This window comes from Mustelus asterias, chromosome 3 (genome assembly GCF_964213995.1).
Source record: "Mustelus asterias chromosome 3, sMusAst1.hap1.1, whole genome shotgun sequence".
In the NCBI taxonomy this organism is placed as follows: domain Eukaryota; kingdom Metazoa; phylum Chordata; class Chondrichthyes; order Carcharhiniformes; family Triakidae; genus Mustelus; species Mustelus asterias.
In genome coordinates this window covers 135,069,525-135,089,842 of record NC_135803.1, presented here as the reverse complement: position 1 = coordinate 135,089,842, position 20,318 = coordinate 135,069,525, and the positions used below count along the sequence as shown (strand labels likewise).

At 44.4% G+C, this 20,318-nt stretch overlaps 1 protein-coding gene across 2 annotated transcripts in view; it reads right to left on the bottom strand.

The window, feature by feature from the left end:
• acad9 (acyl-CoA dehydrogenase family, member 9) overlaps positions 1-15,444 on the bottom strand; it is a 55,480-nt gene extending 40,036 nt beyond the window's left edge. For both annotated transcript variants that reach the window (XM_078209682.1, XM_078209683.1), the window contains exons 1-5: positions 15,237-15,444; positions 8,190-8,283; positions 2,823-2,924; positions 2,550-2,656; positions 1,194-1,294 (exon numbers count right to left, since the gene is read on the bottom strand). In XM_078209682.1, coding sequence (XP_078065808.1) covers positions 1,194-1,294; positions 2,550-2,656; positions 2,823-2,924; positions 8,190-8,283; positions 15,237-15,410 — 578 coding nt within the window. In that variant the 5' untranslated portion in view covers positions 15,411-15,444. The remainder of the gene's footprint in view (positions 1-1,193; positions 1,295-2,549; positions 2,657-2,822; positions 2,925-8,189; positions 8,284-15,236) is intronic.
• Between the last annotated feature and the right edge of the window lie 4,874 nt (positions 15,445-20,318).

Here is a 20,318-nt window from a genome sequence, read left to right as displayed (position 1 = left end):
CACAAAGCAGAGAGCAGCCAATGGTCATCTGGGATTGTTAACTTTACCTAAACTGGTCAATTAGTGGCCAGATGATTCATTCGCCTTCCAGTTGAGGATGCTGGGCCATCTCCTAAGCTTGGAGGACCAACAAGAGGCTCCCTGGCACTGAACGTTTGGTAGCCACACTGTCAGAGGTGGAGGCTGGACCTCCGGTATGTTTTCAACTTTATAAAAACAAGGAGGCCACAGCTGCCAGACTATTACTGTGGGAGGGGAGCCCCTCTACAGCATGACCACTGCAACTGCGAGTGAGGGGTGGTGCAAGCTTCAGTTTTAAGAGGGGGTTCTGGCCCTGAATCTGCGCCAGGGCTCCACCTCCCCAACAATAACCAGCCTCTTCCAAAAATGGCTAGAGGCTGGAACATGCCAATAAACCAGCAGGCCACTCTCTGACACCAAACTGCCTGCATGCCTTCCTCTGATCCCACCTCTTCACCCCAACAAAATTTGAGCTTTTTGTTTGTAACAATGCATATGAATCATAAAGCCTTCGCTTCTTTGGATGGCTGGCACTACATTGCAGAAGTTAGGATCAGATTCCTAACCCTTTGACTCTGTAAAGCATGCAAGGGTTCCCCCCATTTGGAAAAGTCTGTAAATCACTGTTTTACAAAACAATCTGGAAACAGGAAACAAAACTGTGACCATTAAAAATGCCACCTCGGTTTCCCTGCAAGCGGGAATAAATATGACATAGGTTGTCAATTTAAACAGTTGGCTGGAGAATAAAGACCTACCACAACAGCAGTGACAACTTCACACATCAATGTGTATCATGAAAAACCTGTAAAATGTATACCTTATTCTATGGTAACTATGCAGTGAAATTAAGTCTAATAAATATTGCCGCAGGTACTATTATTATATACACATTTTAAATCAAGCACTAGAAAGTTATTAAATTTGCATATTTAAAAATAAAAATTAATGTTTGTTACAAGGCACTGAGACATCTTTGGGGCTGAGATATTAACTAATTGATTTTAATTTTTCACAATTCATGTTATCGGAATTCTTCAAAATGTTACTTATTTTGTACAAAACTACAGATTACATATCTTAAATAGAAGATGGAAAAAATTGCTCTTTCCTTGGGGAGAATGAATCCAACTCATTTAATAATTAGTTGAATCAGTTAGTTCCCATCTTACCTTCCTGGTTCTGTGAGACAAAAAGCTGCAACATGTTCTCCTGTTGCCAGTTTAGGCAGATACTTGGCTTTCTGTTCATCAGTGCCAACAATTAGAATTCCCTAATCACACCCAAAATAAACAAGGATCAGTTTCTGATACATTTGTGCTGATTACTCAACTGCAACCACATTTGCTCAAAGGCTGCCCAGATTACTTATACAATTGTACGATGGCACACATCAGCTGTATCTCTGGGACAGAGCAATATTATTGTAAAGACAACAAATATACTTCCAAAATGGATCAGAGCGCAACAACACAAAGACACTAAAGCAAACTGGGCAATCAACAAACAAACATATAGTTCTGCCTTTCAAGTCTCTTCACTCCATCCCGTGGAGTTGCCAATTTCATTCATGACCACTCAGGAAAAAAAACATCTGTTTTACAAGTCTCATGCCATTTTAGCCCCTCCACCTATTTCAATTTCAGGTACGATATATAGCTATTTATTTTCAATAAGCAACCTTTATTCTCCAGAGACGCATGCACCCCCGCACAATCCAGGATCGTAGAATGTTATATAGAGAAAAACTCGATCAGTCTGCACGAGTACTCTCTCCATGAGCCAAGTTCAAAACCAACTGATCTGCTCATTGCCCACACTTTAAATAATCTGCTTTTTCTAAGTAATCTTTGATCCACTTTTTTCTCTAAACTCCTCCAAACATTGATCCATTCCTTCCCCTTTATTTGGACCAGTTGCAATTGTGATCTTGTCTGCTTCTGCTTTCCTGATATAGCAGCTGCCCAAGAATCTGTGCCTTTGCTCCTTTTCCTACTTCCTTCCAACCAAATGCAAAAACAAGACTGATAAGGGATCCCAAGAGAAAGTCGACTGGATTCTGCTGAGAAGCAGTCAGCTCAAGAAAAATTAGAAAGGGGACAAATTCCTGAGCCACTGCAAGCGCAAGACTTCCTTCTCCTGCATTACACAACCAAGGGCATGAAGGAAGCTGCCAGCAATATATATTGAAAAACATATCAGATTGGTCTCTGCTAACTACAATATTGGTGTATCACAGGAATAAATCAAGTTAAACTTATTAAGCAATGCCTAACTAGGGTTTCAAACACTGGCTGAAAGGAACTATTGAACCCAAGTGTGAAGGATCTGAATTAACCCTAATCTACACTATCAATTTCAATTTGCACATTAGTTCAACACCTGCAACAAGTCTAAACCAAAACGTCACAGGCACTTTAGAAGCTTTTCTTTCAGAGGAGGACAGTTATTGGTCTCTTTCTTCAATTCAAATCAAATCAACAGTTTGCAATCTACTTGGACAGAAGCATCACAAATATCTCAAATACCTTCAGTCCAATAGATTGATGAGCTGCCAGAGTAACAGCAATGGCTCCGTCCAATGAAGTGATCTCACCAATCCGTGCGTACATGGTGTTTGATAGGCCGAGGCCACCTGGAAAAAATATCCATAACACCATCACTGTATTCTGATACTAAAATTCAAACAAATCAGATAGTCTCAATAACTATGATGCTTTATTGCTATTTTGATGTAAAATGCTTGATACACACGGTTAGACATCAGCAGTAATTTTATTCTCCAATATTTACAAACTCACCATACTCGACAGGAACCTGCTGTCCAAACAGACCCAGCTCTTTGAGTCCTTTCATGGTTTCTGGTGGAATTTTTGCATCCAAATCAATCTTCCTTGAATCAACTGATTAAAAACAAACATTAGCTTAAAACACTCATCTAAATATCCACTAATGCACATAACATGCACGTGCCACTACTTATTAATCAGTTTTACCTCAAAATGAAAAGGTAAATGACAGATCATGTGATAGAGCTTCAATGCAGTCATGGAGATCTGCATTGCACTCTCTGGAGAAACCAGTGTTGTTCCCTGTAGGATTATACCATCTGGTACTCGGGCTCCTTTGTTCTGCAACCTTCTGGACTGACCCTGGGTGGCACAGTGGTTAGCACTGCTGCCTCTCAGTGCCAAGGACCTGGGTTCAATTCCCAACTTGAGCTACAGTCTGTGCGGAGTCTGCACATTCTCCCCCTGTCTGCGGGGGTTTCCTCCGGGTGCTCCGGTTTCCTCCCACAGTCAGAAAGATGTGCTGGTTAGGTGCATTGGCCATGCTAAATTCTCCCTCAGTGTGGCCAAAAAGGTGCCAGAGTGTGGAGACGAGGGTCTTTTCACAGTAACTTCATTGCAGTGTTAATGTAAGCCTACTTGTGACACTGATAAAATGAACGAACAAAAAATAAACTTTTAACGGCTGCAGTGGTTTCTTTTTGCAGTTGGTAAACCCACACAAAATATCGCAGAATTGAGAGCGCAAATTAAACCCAGTGCAAATCTACCTTGTGTTAGTTAAAAACAAACAGAAATCATGTTAAACTGTGGCCCAGTCCCAAGGGAAATGAATGCCCACTGGGGGTTTTCACAAATTGCATTTGTTTCCAGGCCTTCAGGGAAACTCTAAACATTTTGGCTGAAAGGACATTAATTTTTTTTTTTACAAGCCTTTGACTGCAATTTTGTATTTCATTTACTAATAAATTGACTCTTGTACCTGAACATAATCAGCAAATGTTTCAGTGTTATTAAAAAATCATTTTCAGTAATTTAAAACCAGGTTACACTCAGGTGATAGAATGACAGAGATTAAAGGTGCTTATTTTTGTGATAAGCTCATTTTTAGGTGTATTAATCAAATCATACCATTCATAAATAGATAAATAATATTCATAAATAGATCAAAGTATATATTTTAAAACAAGTTTTTTTAAAAACTGTATTTTAAGACACTGGTTCATGGCAGATTTTACATTTGGTGATATGAGCATAAGCTTGAGCAGGAATTTGAGAGAAAAAGAACTCTTCTCAAAACTGGTGCAATTAGCAACTTGTGCCCAACGCGGAAAGTCCACAACCAAACCTCAAATCTGACTTGTACATCACTGCTGCAATTTCTATGGATCAATCCAGAAGGTTGCGGAACAAAGGAGCCCGAGTACCAGATATTATAATTCTATAGGAAAAGTACTGGTTTCTCCTTTGTTTTACTGTTTTTGCTGACTTGTGGGCAATAGGACTATGTGACCTTGCTGCTGACTACAGCTGATCAGTATGTTTCAGCAGTCCTCACCTTCAATTTGTGTTTGCGCTCCTTAATTTTTAAGAAATACTGTTTTAACCAGTAATAAAGTTAAGCCTTTACAAGGTTCATATCATCAGCATTCTAATGAGATTCCTTTCTGGATATTGAGTGCTATCTGGCAACGCAGATCTCCATGACTACACACATTAAATGGTTTTACCTCTGCAGGATGGACCTGAAGGTCATTTAGAACAAGGAAATGGATTGATGTTGTAGGATATGATTTTACTACTGAAGGGGGCACTAAAACTTCTTATTCCAAGTATAACATGCATTTTTACAAACCAGAAATGGGAGGTGGAGATGATTGCATAATGCAACTGAACTAGTAATCCAGGGGCCCAGGCGAATGCTCTGGGGACAAGAGTTCAAATCCCACTACAGCAGCTGGTGGAATTTAAATGAAATGAATAAATCTGGAATTGGAAAGCTAGTCTCCGTGATGGTGGCCATGAAACCACTGTCGATTGTTGTAAAACCCTCGCTGCTTACGCTGACGTCTCTTGGGGAAGGAAATCTGCCCACCTTACTTGGTCTGACCTACATGTGACTCCAGACACACAGCAGTGTGGATGATGCTTAACTGTCTAGCAAGCCACTCTTGAAGCAATTAGGATGGGCAATAAATGCTGGCATTGCCAATGCTGCCCATATTCCATTAAAGAATATTTTTAAAAATACATAAAATTCCAGAGCCTTAGTTAGCACCTTAAAATTAACCTAGCTTAAGTGTGTGGTGAAGGTAGAGTCAACCGTGGCTTTCAAAAAGGGACTTGGATCATTAACTGAAGAGGAAAAATTTACAAGGCTACAGGGAAAAAGACAAGGGAATTTGTTACAATCAGGTTAGGGACCATTAATATTTAAATAGAAATCTGAACACTTCAACCAATAAAACTATGCCACAAGATTTCACTTTAAAGTTAAAGTTTATTTATTAGTCACAAGTAGGCTTACATTAACACTGCAATAAAGTTACTGTGAAAATCCCTTTTAAAACAAAACACAAACTTTTCTTGTCTATTAAACAAAACGAGCACCATCAACTCAACAACTTGGGTTATAACTATGTACTCAGGTTTGCTGCAAACTTCCCCAGGATTTCTCCTTTAGCACATATGAGGCGATTCTCCCAGCCTGCTACACTCCTTTTTGCAGCGCAGCAGGCCGCGAGACTCAAACGGAGGCTGTTTCACGGGCTCCCTGCTGGGTGCCACGGCCTCCTCGAGTCTCCAGAGTCGGATTTCCAGCGCTGTCAGCTACGTGCTGGAAATCAGCACGGAGCTGCATAATGTATGCAAATTCTAATTTAAATGTCTTTTAAAGATATCAAAGAGAATTACAGCGTGGAAACAGGCCTTTGGCCCAACCTGTCCATGTCACCCAGTTTTTAAACTGCTAAGCTAGTCCCAATTGCCCACATTAGCATTAGCGGACCCAGGACTGAAATCTCCGGGCCCACTATTCTCTCCCCACCCCGCAGGAGTGATTCACTCCAGCGAGGTTTAGTATTGCTCCCCACTTGCAGGGAGCTGGCGGCTCAACCCCACTTGAGTGTAGATGGGCCATTGAGGCCCTCCAAAGGGTAGGGGGCTGGGGGGGCTGCCCCCTGGGCATTGCCACCGTGGCAGTGCCAGCTTGCCCCCCTGGCAGTGCCCAAGGGACAAAGCCCAAGAGGGCACCTTCGCACTGCCCAATGGGCATCAGGCAGTATCAAAGGGGTGGGGCCATACGGAGGGGCCGGGTCTCTGGCAAGAGATCAATGGGGGCGAGGGGTCCCGTTGCCGCTCTGCATCAGAGCTGAGTGACAGAGGAAGGGGGACCAGCGAGGAATAGGCCCCATCCACTGATTTTCACCGTGATTCACGCTGAGGCACTCTGCAGTGCAGTGTGGGAGATTCATTTTAAAAAATCAGTAGGATTTACTCAGTTTTTACGTGAATTCGACACTTAGAATTTTTTTGGGAGACTCGCCCCCATAAATCTTAAAGTTATTTACTTCTGTAGGGGCCAGTCATAAAATGCCACAGTCCACTGCAGAATGCTCTCAGCCCAGCTATTCTTAGGAGCAAAGCTTTTCACTCTTGACTGTGGATGCCCAGGTCCCTTGTTCTGGTTACTTCTCCAATAATTATCAACTAATTCAACTAATTACTTTCTTTTACAGCAAGATGCTAAGAGACTCAATGTAGATTTTCCCATTAACTGTTAAACAAGGCAACCATCTGCATCCTGTTCTTTCCAACTTTAAACTGGGAATAAACCTCAACCACATTCTACACAATTATGATGTTACTCCTTACTCTGCTTAGTGCAGACCTTCTTTGATCTGAGGAAGTGAGTTTTTCCAATTTGTTAGTGTTTGCTGAGTGCTTTTAAGCTAATTTAGTTGTAACTCCCAAAACAAAAACATCTCTCTGGACTGCCATTACTGCAAGCTTTGCACGATATCACGGGGAGGGGGGAGGGGAATTTTCTTCTCCCACCTACCACGGGAATCATAGCTAGCGAGTGGCGGACCATGCAAAGGTCCATTGACCTCGAGCAGGATTTTTCAGTTTTGGGGCGAGCTCAGCCAAAACAACCCACCCCTTTAGCTAAGTAAGGCCATCTGCAGTTTTACAGTTTTATTTATCCTATTCTGACTTCAACTGCCATCTCAAGGTTTTCAGGTAACCTTTGAAACTGAGCATTTTAATACCCTTATCCTTACCTCTTAAGGCAACATGGCCCTCAACATTTTAAATGTAATATGCTCCAAGCTTGCTTGAGTTGCATTTATCCCAGATGTCTACAATTTAACTTTAATTCTTAAAACTACAAGTTATTTTCTAAAACTAAAAGGTATATTCTAAAACATATGACCATGCACTAGGTGAATTGCTCTTGCAGAGAGCTACCACACGCATACAAGAGGTTGAATGTCTTCCTTCTGTGCTGTAACCATACTATGAATCTAGTTTCCAATGCATGGATGATTATTTTCATTGCAATGCTAACTTTTCTCTCTCTAATTACAGATACTTTAGTCACTTAGTTTTTTCTTGTTTCACTACTACATGTTCAACTACTTGTGCCACCCGCATTAGGAGAATGTCTCCCACTTACAGGGAAAAGCATAACTTGCGTCAACTGGAATTTCTGGTTTAAAGCACCATTCCCCCTCCATGCATACAATACAATAATGCATTATCCTCATTTGCGTAAATGAAACTATTATAATTGGGGGAGATTTCAACAGAGACAGATGTGGTAACAGGTCACAGTGGTTTCCAAAGTGCTTGTATCCTTTTGGTCGGCTCCACAATCTTTACGACATTGCATTCTAAACCCCAAAATGTAATTATCAGACAAAAGAAATCCAAACAGTGTCCCTCTGACTGAGGCAGACTACACAATGGAAGTTATGACACAATTCCCTTCTGGAAAATCATAAAATTATACTGAATTGAAGGTGGCCATTTGGTCCATTCAGCCTGTGCCAACTCTTTGAAAAAGAGCTATCCAATTAGTCCCCATTGCCATGCAAATGTTTCCCAATTAAGTGTTTATCCAATTCCCTTTCAAAAGTTATTAATGAGTCTGTTTACACCAGCCTTTCAGGCAGCGTGTTCCAGATCATTACAATTCATTGTGTGAAGCCAAGTTTCCTCATTTCACCTCTGTTCTTTTGTCAGGGCCCAGACAATGCGATGTATATTAAATAGTTTTATCTCTATTGCATGTACTTGAAAGACACTTATCAATGGAATAAATGACAACCACATGGACAATTTACATAATCCACATGAGACAGAAAAAACACATACCATCTTCATTGAAAAATCTTTCCACAGGTGCAACAAGTTGACTAATCTCCTCCAACTCTCCTTTACTGATCTCTGGGTAGGGAAAAACTTCTTTCTAGAAAAGAAACAATATGAACTGAAATTGCTTACAACAGAAAATCATTTTATAACACAAACCTAGATCAGCCACTTCCCCCTGCTTAGTGGCAGCATTTTGTACCTCAGAGTCAGAAGGCAAGGCTCACTCCAAAGGATACATAATCCAGGCTGAGACTTCAGTGCAATGCTGTAATGGTCACAACCTCAGGGTTATATTTGATACCAAGATGCAGCCACATATCTAACCCACCAGGTGATTTCCACCTCCGCACTACTGTTCCTACCTCAGCTCATCCACTGCTGAAATTTTCCTCCATATCTTTGCTACCTCCAGACTTCAATATTCCAATGCACTCCTAGCTGGCCTCCCATCTTCCACCCTCCATACATTGAATCTCATCCAAACTGTATCATCCGTATCCTACTTCATATCACGTCCCCATTCACCCGTCACCTGTGCTCCATGACCTACACCGACTCCTGGAAAAGCAAAGCCTCAATTATAAAATTCTCATCCTTGTTTTCAAATCCCTCCATGATCTTACCCCATGCTATCTCTGTAATTTCCTCCAGCTTTCAATTCTGGCCTCTTGGAGACCTCAGATTTTAGTCTCAGCCTCAGTTGCCAAGTTCCCTCAGCGCAAGAAATTCACTCCATAGCCCTCCCTGACCTCCAACCTCTCTATCCTCCTTCAAGACATTCCTTAAACTACCTCATTGACCAAGCTTCTGACCAGATGCTCATTTATCTCATGTGGTTCAATGTCATATCTTGTCTGACAAAGCTTCTATGAAGCATTTTCAGGTGTTTTACTCTATTGAAAGTGCATATAAAGATGCAAGATCCCATGATACTAACTGAAGACCAGGAGAACTTTCCTGGTGTCCTGTCAATATTGCTCATATAATCAACATCACTGAAACAGATGATCTGGTCCTTATGTGAGTGATATTTGTAGGAGATTAATCTTGCAAATTGGCTGCCACATTTCTTACATCCCAAAAGTGACTGTTGCAAATCTACTTTATTGGCAGCAAAGAACTGAAGGTAAAAACTTTACAGGTATCGAAAGGCCATCTAGATTCCAGTAACTTCCTTGCATTAGGTTCTGGGGTTCTCTCCCCATCCCACCTCCTTAAATAATGGAGGGAAAATGATAATTATCCAATTCGAGCAGACAATTTGGAAATTAAGAGTTTTGGAAAAATATAACAAGTATCTGCATCATTCCCTCACTTCCTACCACCAGGTCCTGGAGATTTGCTCATCTTCCGTCTCATCACGATCTCCATTACCATTAACTTAAAACAAAAGAAACCAAAGGGAGGATCATACTAGATTTAAAGATAGGGATTCTCTGATCTGGTCTGTTTCCGCCCGCTGCCAGCGAGGATGGAGAATCTGGTTCTCAGCCAAAACTCCACGCACTGTAGCAGCACTGGAAAATCCTAACCGCAGATGAGGTCTTCGGCGAGTATGTTTCCTCCTCTCTCCTGCAGTTTGTTTACTTCGAAGCTCAAGTTCCACTCTGGGGTTTGAACACAAACAAAAACAAGGCTGCTACTCCAGTGCTGTACTGAGGAAACATTGAGCACTGCATTATCGGAAGTGTCAGCTTGCAGATAAGATGTTAAACTGAAGCCCCATCTGGCTGCTCAGGTGGATGGTAAAAATCCTATTGCATTATTCTGAAGAGCAGGGTAGTTATCCATGGTGTCCAGGCTAATATTTAATTCTCAACCAACATTACAAATAAAAACAGATTATCTGTGTTTTCTTTGTTAGGGAAGGCGAGGGCATAGTGATATTGTCACTGGACTAGTAATCCAGAGACCCAGGGTAATGCACTGGGGACCCGAGTTCAAATCCCACGACGGCAGATGGTGAAATTTGAATTCAATAAAAATCTGGAATTAAAAGTCTAACGATGACCATTGTTGATTGTTGTAAAAGCTCATCTGGTTCAGTAATGTCCTTCAGGGAAGGAAGTCTGTCATCCTTATCTGGTCTGGCCTACATGTGACTCTAGGTCCACAGCAATATGGTTGACTCTTAAACCCCATTGAAATGGTCTCACAAATCACTCAGTTCAAGAGCAATTAGACATGGGCAATAAATGCTGGTCCAGCCAGTATAGCACACAACAAACAATACCTTTCACTGTATACTAACACGTGACAATAATACATCAAATTCCCCATCACCACATCCTCTGAAGGAATAATTTTTTGAAAAAAATCATGATCACATTGCTGTTTGTGGGAATTTGATGTATACAAGTTAGCTGCCACGTTTTGTACACTTACAGCAGTAACTACTCTTCAAAAAAGGTAATTAATTAGCTCCAAACTGACATCTGATAGTCATGAGAAGCGCTATATAAATTTGTGTGAAGACCAATATAAAGCCATTATTTACTGGGACCGTCATTTCCTTATTTTCAAATACAGCTCACCTGCATCTGTCTTTAAGGGGCTCATGTTAACATTGGTCACTCTCCTCTGCCCACACTTCAAGCTTTCACACTTAACAGCTGTTATCTCATTGTAATTCAGATCATTTTTTGAGCCATTTGATTAACTGGTGTTTTAATCTTTCGTAGCAGTACAGAAAATAGCTTGCACAAGACAATAACAAAGACACATATGTCAGACTCCTATTTATTGACTACAGCTGAGCCTTCAACACCATTATCCCTATGAAACTTACTTCCAAACTCCATGGCCTGGAGCTCGGTTCGTCTCTCTGCAACTGGATCCTGAACTTCCTAACTCGCAGACCGCAATCAGCAAGGATATCTCCTCTACGATCATCCTCAACACCGGTGCCCCCCCAAGGTTCACTAATGTCCTTTAGGGAAGGAAATCTGCCGTCCTTAACCGGTCTGGCCTACATTTGACTCCAGAGCCATAGCAATGTGGTTGACTCTCAACTGCCCTCCAAGGGCAACTAGGGATGGGCAATAAATGCTGGCCAGCCAGCAACAGCCATGTCCCATGAATGAATTTTAAAAAGGCCGTGTCCTCAGGCCTACTATACTCCTTATACACTTATGACTATGTGGTCAAATTCACCTCCAACTCAATTTTCAAGTTTGCCAATGACACTACCGTCGTGGATCAGATCTCAAACAATGATGAGATGGAGTACAGGAAAGAGATAGAGAATCTGGTGAACTGATGCGGTGACAATAATCTCTCCCTCAACGTCAACAAAATGAAGGAGATAGTCATACTCTTCAGGAAGCGTAGTGGACAACATGTCCCTGTCTACATCAATGGGGACGAGGTAGAAATGGTCGAGAGTTTCAAGTTTTTAGGTGTCCAGATCACCAACAACCTGCCCTGGACCCCCCATGTCAACACTATAGTTAAGAAAGCCCACCAATGCCTCTATTTTCTCAGAAGACTAAAGACATTTGGTATATTTGCTCCAACTCTCACCAACCTTTAAACACACCATAGAAAGCATTCTTTCTGGTTGTATCACAGCTTGGTATGGCTCCTGCTCTGCCCAAGACTGCAAGGAACTACAAAGGGTCATGAATGAAGCCCAGTCCATCACGCAAACCAGCCTCCCATCCATTGGCTGTCTCCACTTCCTGCTGCCTTGGAAAAGCAGCCAGCATAATCAAGGATTCCACGTACCCCGGACATACTCTCTTCCACCTTCTTCCGTCGGGAAAAAGATACAAAAGTCTGAGGTCACGTATCAACCGACTCAAGAACAGCTTCTTCCCTGTTGCCAGCAGACTTTGGAAAGGACCTACCTAGCACTAAGTTGATCTTTCTCTACACCTTAGGTGTGACTGCAACACTACATTCCGCACTCTCTCCTTTCCTTCTCTATGAACAGTATGCCTTGTCTGTATAGCCTGTAAAAAACAATACTTTTCACTGTATACTAATACATGTGACAATAATAAATCAAATCAAAGAAAAAGCTCAACAGCTGACCATGACAAAGCATCTTTTATAATCTTGGTGTTGGCCACAAGTTATGTGTCTGATTCCATGTCCAAGCACTCACCCTTGGCATACAGGTGATAAAATATTACAACATGCATAATCTAACAATACGCAAGTACAATATTGACTCTCCCTGCTCCTACATTGTCCTCCCCTCTCTCCATTCCTCCAATGTTTAACAGACAGCAACAGTTCTTCTTACTTCATTTATTTTTAAGAATTGAAAATGTACAGTTTCTCAATGAAACACAGGCTCACTGATCAAGATTTACTGAAATTCACCAAAAAACATTTTCCACACATGGTGGACTTGTCAATGATGTGGAGATGCCGGCGTTGGACTGGGGTAAACACAGGAAGAGTTTTAACAACACCAGGTTAAAGTCCAACAGGTTTATTTAATGGCATTTGCTACCAAATAAACCTGTTGGACTTTAGCCTGGTGTTGTTAAAACTCTTACGGACTTGTCAATAGCATTGTTTAACAGACTGCCCAAATCGTTCCTAAAATATAAATTTGACCTCAAATGTCTAACATCCAATTAACGCACTGCAGCATCACACAACCTGAATTCAATGAAGAGTTAAGCTGCCCTTGAAATGCCACCATGTCATCTTTCTGAGCAAGCAGGCAGACAGGGCAGTTTAACATATCTCCAAAAGGATAGCACCTCAGTCACTGCAGCACTCACCCAAGTGTTATTAGGTTCTGTAGTAGAGCCCAAATCCACAACCTTCTGACCTGAGAGGTCAGAGTGCTACTAAATGAGCTAAGTCACATTTGAAAAATGTTACCAAGCACTATCCACTGGCAGTCAAAATTCTGCATAAAATGCATCCACATATGGAGTTTAATTATGCCTGACCAAGCAGCAATGTGGAGAATTACCATTTGCAGCAGGTACCTACAATACAACCAAGGGAGGAGGGTGGAATCCTCGTCCTCTCAAGTTCCATCAGATAACAAAGTGGTTTAATTTTGACAATTCTCAACCTCGAAGGTTGGAAATGGGGAATACGTGACAACTCTGACTCATCAGTTCAATGGAGCCACCTGACAGCGGCAAAACTGTTTCCCCCATCCCCGCAACCAGATCCAGATCAACAGCCTCTCCACTCCACCTCCACAACCTTCAACCACCACCATCCACCCCCTCCCAAGTGAACATCCACATTTCTCCCCACTTCACTACACACTAACACCCACTGTTCCCCATGACACCCACCTCATCCAGCACCCACTGTCCTTCCCCCACCCCCTTCACAACACCCACCTCACCCCACACCCCAACACCCACTGTTCCCCACGACACCCACCTCATCCAGCACCCACTGTCCTTCCCCCACCCCCTTCACAACACCCACACCCCAACAGCCACTGTCCCCCCCACCTCACCCACACTCCAACACCCACTGTCCCCCCCACCTCACCCACACTCCAACACCCATTGTCCCCTCCTCCTCACCCACACCCCAACACCCACTGTCCCCCCCTCCTCACCCACACCCTAACACCCACTGTCCCCCCCTCCTCACCCACACCCCAACACCCACTGCCCCCCCTCCTCACCCACACCCTAACACCCACTGTCCCCCCCCTCCTCACCCACACCCCAACACCCATTGCCCCCCCACCTCACCCACAACCCAACACCCACTGCCCCCTCTCCTCACCCACACCCCAACACCCACTGCCCCCCCTCCTCACCCACACCCCAACACCCACTGCCCCCCCTCCTCACCCACACCCCAACACCCACTGTCCCCCCCCTCCTCACCCACACCCCAACACCCACTGCCCCCCCCACCTCACCCACACCCCAACACCCACTGCCCCCCCTCCTCACCCACAACCCAACACCCACTGCCCCCCCTCCTCACCCACAACCCAACACCCACTGCCCCCCCTCCTCACCCACAACCCAACACCCACTGCCCCCCCTCCTCACCCACACCCCAGCACCCACTGCCCCCCTCCTCACCCTCACCCCAACACCCACTGCCCCCCCTCCTCACCCACACCCCAACACCCACTGCCCCCCCTCCTCACCCACACCCCAACACCCACTGCCCCCCCTCCTCACCCTCACACCCACTGCCCCCCCTCCTCACCCACACCCCAACACTCACTGCCCCCCCTCCTCACCCTCACCCTAACACCCACTGCCCCCCCTCCTCACCCACAACCCAACACCCACTGCCCCCCCTCCTCACCCACACCCCAACACCCACTGCCCCCCCTCCTCACCCTCACCCTAACACCCACTGCCCCCCTCCTCACCCACACCCCAACACCCACTGCCCCCCCTCCTCACCCTCACCCCAACACCCACTGCCCCCCCTCCTCACCCACACCCCAACACCCACTGCCCCCCCACCTCACCCACACCCCAACAGCCACTGCCCCCCCTCCTCACCCACAACCCAACACCCACTGCCCCCCCTCCTCACCCACAACCCAACACCCACTGCCCCCCTCCTCACCCACAACCCAACACCCACTGCCCCCCCTCCTCACCCACACCCCAGCACCCACTGCCCCCCTCCTCACCCTCACCCCAACACCCACTGCCCCCCTCCTCACCCACACCCCAACACCCACTGCCCCCCCTCCTCACCCACACCCCAACACCCACTGCCCCCCCTCCTCACCCTCACCCTAACACCCACTGCCCCCCCTCCTCACCCACACCCCAACACCCACTGCCCCCCCTCCTCACCCTCACCCTAACACCCACTGCCCCCCCTCCTCACCCACAACCCAACACCCACTGCCCCCCCTCCTCACCCACACCCCAACACCCACTGCCCCCCCTCCTCACCCACACCCTAACACCCACTGCCCCCCCTCCTCACCCTCACCCCAACACCCACTGCCCCCCTCCTCACCCACACCCCAACACCCACTGCCCCCCCTCCTCACCCACACCCCAACACCCACTGCCCCCCCTCCTCACCCTAACACTCACTGTCCCCCCACAACAATCCCACTCCACCCACCTGGTTAATTTTACCCAGCATCAAATCCTTGGCGTAAGCCAGACTCCGGCTGTCGGTGCTGAAGCCGTGGCGGTGACAGCAGGCGGTGGTGGCTCCGTGCTCCGGGAGGCGCCTCCCCGAGGCGGAGAGCAGCCGGCAGGCGGACACCCGGAGCCAGGCAGCGGCGGCCATCATCTCCCCGAGGCTGCTGCCCGCCCGCGACCTTTCACCCAGTGCCCGGCGCGCTCTGCTGACGTCACAAAGGCTGGGGCGATGCGGCTGGTCGCCGGCAGGGGGCAGTGCGGAGTCACCTTCCAAAAGGGCAACTTTCCTCACGCCCAGAGAGAAACATTGGGGTTAGCCCAGTGTCAGCAAGGGCACTCCCAAACTAAAACATCCAAACCTAACACCCAAACTAAAATATCCAAACACTACACCCAAATTAAAATATCCCACACCCAAACAAAAACATCCAAACCCCACACCCAAACTAAAACCTCCAAACTAAAATATCCAAACCCCACACCCAAATTAAAATATCCAAACTAAAATATCCAAACCCCATACCCAAACCCCACACCTAAATTAAAATATCCAAACCTCACACCCAAACTAAAACATCCAAACCCCACACCCAAATTAAAATATCCAAACCCCACACCCAAACTAAAACATCCAAACCCCACTCCCAAACTAAAATATTCAAACCCCACATCCAGACTAAAATATCCAAATCCCACAACCGAACTAAAATATCCGAACTAAATAATCCAAACCCCACATCCAGACTAAAATATCCAAACACCACTCCCAAACCAAACTATCCAAAGCCCACTCCCGAACCAAATTATCCAAACCCCACTCCCAAACTAAACTATCCAAACCCCACTCCCAAATCAAACTACCCAAAGTCCAGTCCCAAACTAAACTATCCAAACCCCACTCCCAAATTAAAATATCCAAATCCCACTCCCAAACTAAACTATCCAAACCCGACACCCAAACTAAACTATCCTACAGCCAAACTAAAATATCCCAAACCCCACAACCAAACTAAAATATCTAAACTAAAATATTCAAACCCCACATCCAGACTAACATATCCAAACTCCACTCCCAAATTAAAATATCCAAACCGCACACCCAAACTAAACTATTCAAACCCTATTCCCAAACTAAAATATCCAAACCCCAAACTAAACCATCCAAACCCGACACCCAAACTAAAAGTATCATTTTGTTTGAGGGATTCATCCAACAAAAATGGAACCATTAAAAGAAACATAGAAAATAATCATCATCACCCATGTCAGTGCCCACTAGTGATGAAAGGACTAAAACATTGAATAAAACATACAAAAACAGAAAATGCTGGAGAAACTCAGCAGGTCTGACGACATCTGTGGAGAGAGAATAGAGCCAAGGTTTTGAGTCCAGATGACCCTTCGGACAAGGGTCATCCAAACTTGAAACATTGGCTCGATTCTCTCTCCACAGATACAGTTTGAAGTGGGAAATTATTAACCAGTTAATAAGGTTTTAGATGGAATACATAAGGCACTGATAGGACTATTTGTAAAGAGATAAATGATTCTTGAAACAAAATTAATAAGCTAATGAAACAAATCGTCTGTAAGAGAATTAAACAAGTAATTATGATTTTAAAACATATATATTGATATTTCAAAGTATCTTAAGTAATGTATGAGTCATTGCTCATTTCAGCTGAAAGCAGGTTATTGCAAGGTATGATGGTAAAGGCAAATAGTTCAGAGCCAAAGGCCTGGGAACCCCATAGTTAGCGAAAAGTCATATCAGAAATTTTCTTATGAGGGAACACATCTTACAACTTTAATAAATAGGTTGATTCATTGCCTAGACTTAGGATAAGGACATGCCTGGACGCAGGATCACGTGTTTATCCAGTTTGGCAATGATCCGGTGGGAACATCCACTTTGACCCCTGTAGCAAGCATCTAGGGTAACTAGGCAACAAGGAAGTGGCTTTAGCCACGATGGGAGTTAGTGTCCGGATTAAATGGACGAATGAGATATCATTATACTGGATGGTAGAATGAAATTGGCTGAAGTGAATGTCTTGATGTGATTTGATTTATTATTGTCACATGTATTAGCATACATGTGAAAAGTATTGTTTCTTGCGCGCGAGACAGACAAAGCATACTATTCATAGAGAAGGAAATGAGAGAGTGCAGAATGTAATGTTACAGTTATAGCTAGGGTGTAGAGAAAGATCAACTTAATGCAGGGTAAGTCCATCAAAAGTCTGATGGCAGCAGGAAAGAAGTTGTTCTTGTGTCAGTTGGTATGTGACCTCAGACTTTTGTATCTTTTTCCTGGGAAAAAGGTGGAAGAGAGACTGTCCGGAGTGCGTGGGGTCCTTAATTATGCTGGCTGCTTTGCCAAGGCAGCGAAAAGTGTAGACAGAGTGAATGGAATGGGAGGGTGGTTTGCTCTGGGAGGCGTGGTCGGTGATTATTATTGATGCATGTAACTAAATGTAATTGATTTTAAACTGGTAGAAGGCAGGAATAATTGATAAGAAAAACTATATTGATCTGTTTTTGATTGTATACATCAGATTCATCGGAGAGGTTCTTTCGCTCTACCTCAGAGTTACTTAGCCCTTTTGGTGATCTCCTTGCAGCTGCTTGTTTTTGCTTTGAATAAATGTTATGTCTTTATACAGAGATATCTGCCTCATGAATTTTGTATTATCTATTGTTAAGACAGTATTGGTCATTTTGATTTACCCCACGACACCGTCAGACCTGCTGAGTTTCTCCAGCATTTTCTGTTTTTGTTTCAGATTCCAGCATCCGCAGTATTTTGTCTTTATCTTTTGATTAAAGCATACTCTACTGATCCATTGTTTCATCGGCAGGGACACCAAAGACAGAAAAAGACCACAGATGAAGGCTAAAAGCCAGAGCAACCACACCCATCACCCACCCACTCAGGGTTGTATTCAATCTGGACCTGCAAACTGACTTGTATGTACCATGCTTTTATATGGTAGCATAAATATATGTTTAAAAGCCAACCCCTCCATTTTAAAAAAATCTTGCTTTCCATCTTGTTCTCCCCCTCACCCCGCCATCCAATCCACTCGGGACATCTGTTACATGTCTCAGATTGTCCTTTGACACTCTGCTTACTTTTGATTTGATTTATTGTTACATAAACTAGTACACAGTTAAAAGTCTTGTTTCTTGTGCACTATACAGACAAAGCATACTGTTCATAGAGTACATAAGGGAGAAGGAAAGGAGAAGGTGCAGAATGTAGTGTTACAGTCATAACTAGAGTGTAGAGAAAGATCAACTTATTGCAAGGTAGGTCCATTCAAATGTCTGATGGCAGCAGGGAAGAAACTGTTCTTGAGTCAGTTGCACATGACCCCAGACTTTTGGATCTTTTTCCTGACAGAAGAAGGTGGAAGAGAGACTGTCTAGGATGCATGGGATCTTTGATTATGCTGGCTGCTTTTCCGAGGCAACAGGAGTGCAGATAGAGTCAATGGATGGGAGGCTGGTTTGCGTGATGGACTGGGCTTCATTCATGACCCTTTGTAGTTTATTGCGGTCTTGGACAGAGCAACAGCCATACCAAGCTGTGCTACAACCAGAAAGAATGCTTTCTATGGTGCATCCGTAAAAGTTGGTGAGAGCTGTAGCAGACATGCCAAATTTCCTTCACCTCCTGAGAAAGTAAAGACATTGGTGGGCTTTATTAACTATAGCGTCGGCGTGGAGGGACCAGGACAGGTTGTTGGTGAAAACTTGAAGCTCTCGACCATTTCTACTTCATCCCATTGATGTAGACAGGGGCATGTCCTCCACTACGCTTCCTGAAGTTGATGACATTGAGGGAGAGATTATTGTCGTCGCACCAGTTCACCAGATTCTCTATCTCCTTCTGGTATTCCTTCTCGTCATTGCTCGAGATCCAACCCACTACAGTGGTGCCATCAGCAAACTTGAAAATTGAGTTGGAGGGGAATTTGGCACACAGTATATAAGGAGTATAGTAGGGGGCTGAAGATACAGCCTTATGGGGGCACTGGTGTTGCGGATGATTGTGGAGATGTTGTTGCCTATTCTTACTGATTGCAGTCTGTGGGTTTGGAAGACTAGGATCCAGTCGCAGAGGGAGGAGCTGAGCCCCAGGCAATAGAGTTTGGAAATGAGTATCATAGAAATAATGGTGTTGAAAGCTGAGCTGTTGTCAATAAATAGGAGTCTGACATAGGTGTCTTTGCTATTTGGGTGTTCCAGGGTTGAGGGTAGGGCCAGGGAGATGGTGTCTGCTGTGGGCCTGTTGCAGCAGTTTGTTCTGCCATTTACACATTTTGATCTCTTAATGGCCGCTCTCAGTACCCTTCTTAGCCAGGATCATTGCCATTTACATTCCCTTTGTCTTTTTGTCTATGACATAGAATAATAGAAACTACAATTCGGCCCTTCGAGTCTGCTCCGTCATTCATTTTGATCATGGCGGACCATCAAATCCAATATCTTAATCCCCCTTTCCACCATATCCCTTGACCCCTTTAGCCCCAAGAGCTATATCTAATTTCTTCTTGAAATCAGACAACGTTTTGGCCTCAACTATATTCTGTGGTAGTGAATTCCACACATGTTCACCACCCTCTGGGTGAAGAAATTTCTCCTCACCTCAGTTCTAAAAGGTTTACCACTTATCCTCAAACAATGGTCCCTAGTTCTGGACTCCCCCACCATTGGGAACATGCTTTCCGAATCTACCCTGTCTAACCCTGTTAGAATTTTATAAGTTTCCATGAGATCACCTCTCACTCTTCTAAACTCCAGTGAATATAATCCTAACTGATTAGTCTCTCCTCATATTACAGACCTCCCAATTCCCTCACATCAACTAGCAGAAAGAATCATCATATTTCAGGGCACCCCCATTTGGAGGCCCCAGGTTGTTGAGACTTCCCACCTGTCCAGGCTTCTCCACTCTGAGGATGACATCACCGAGTGAGGGACTTCTCTAACAGTAGATGGCGATGTCATGAAGCAAGGGGAAGATTTTGTGTAAATGTGAACCGCCGGATCT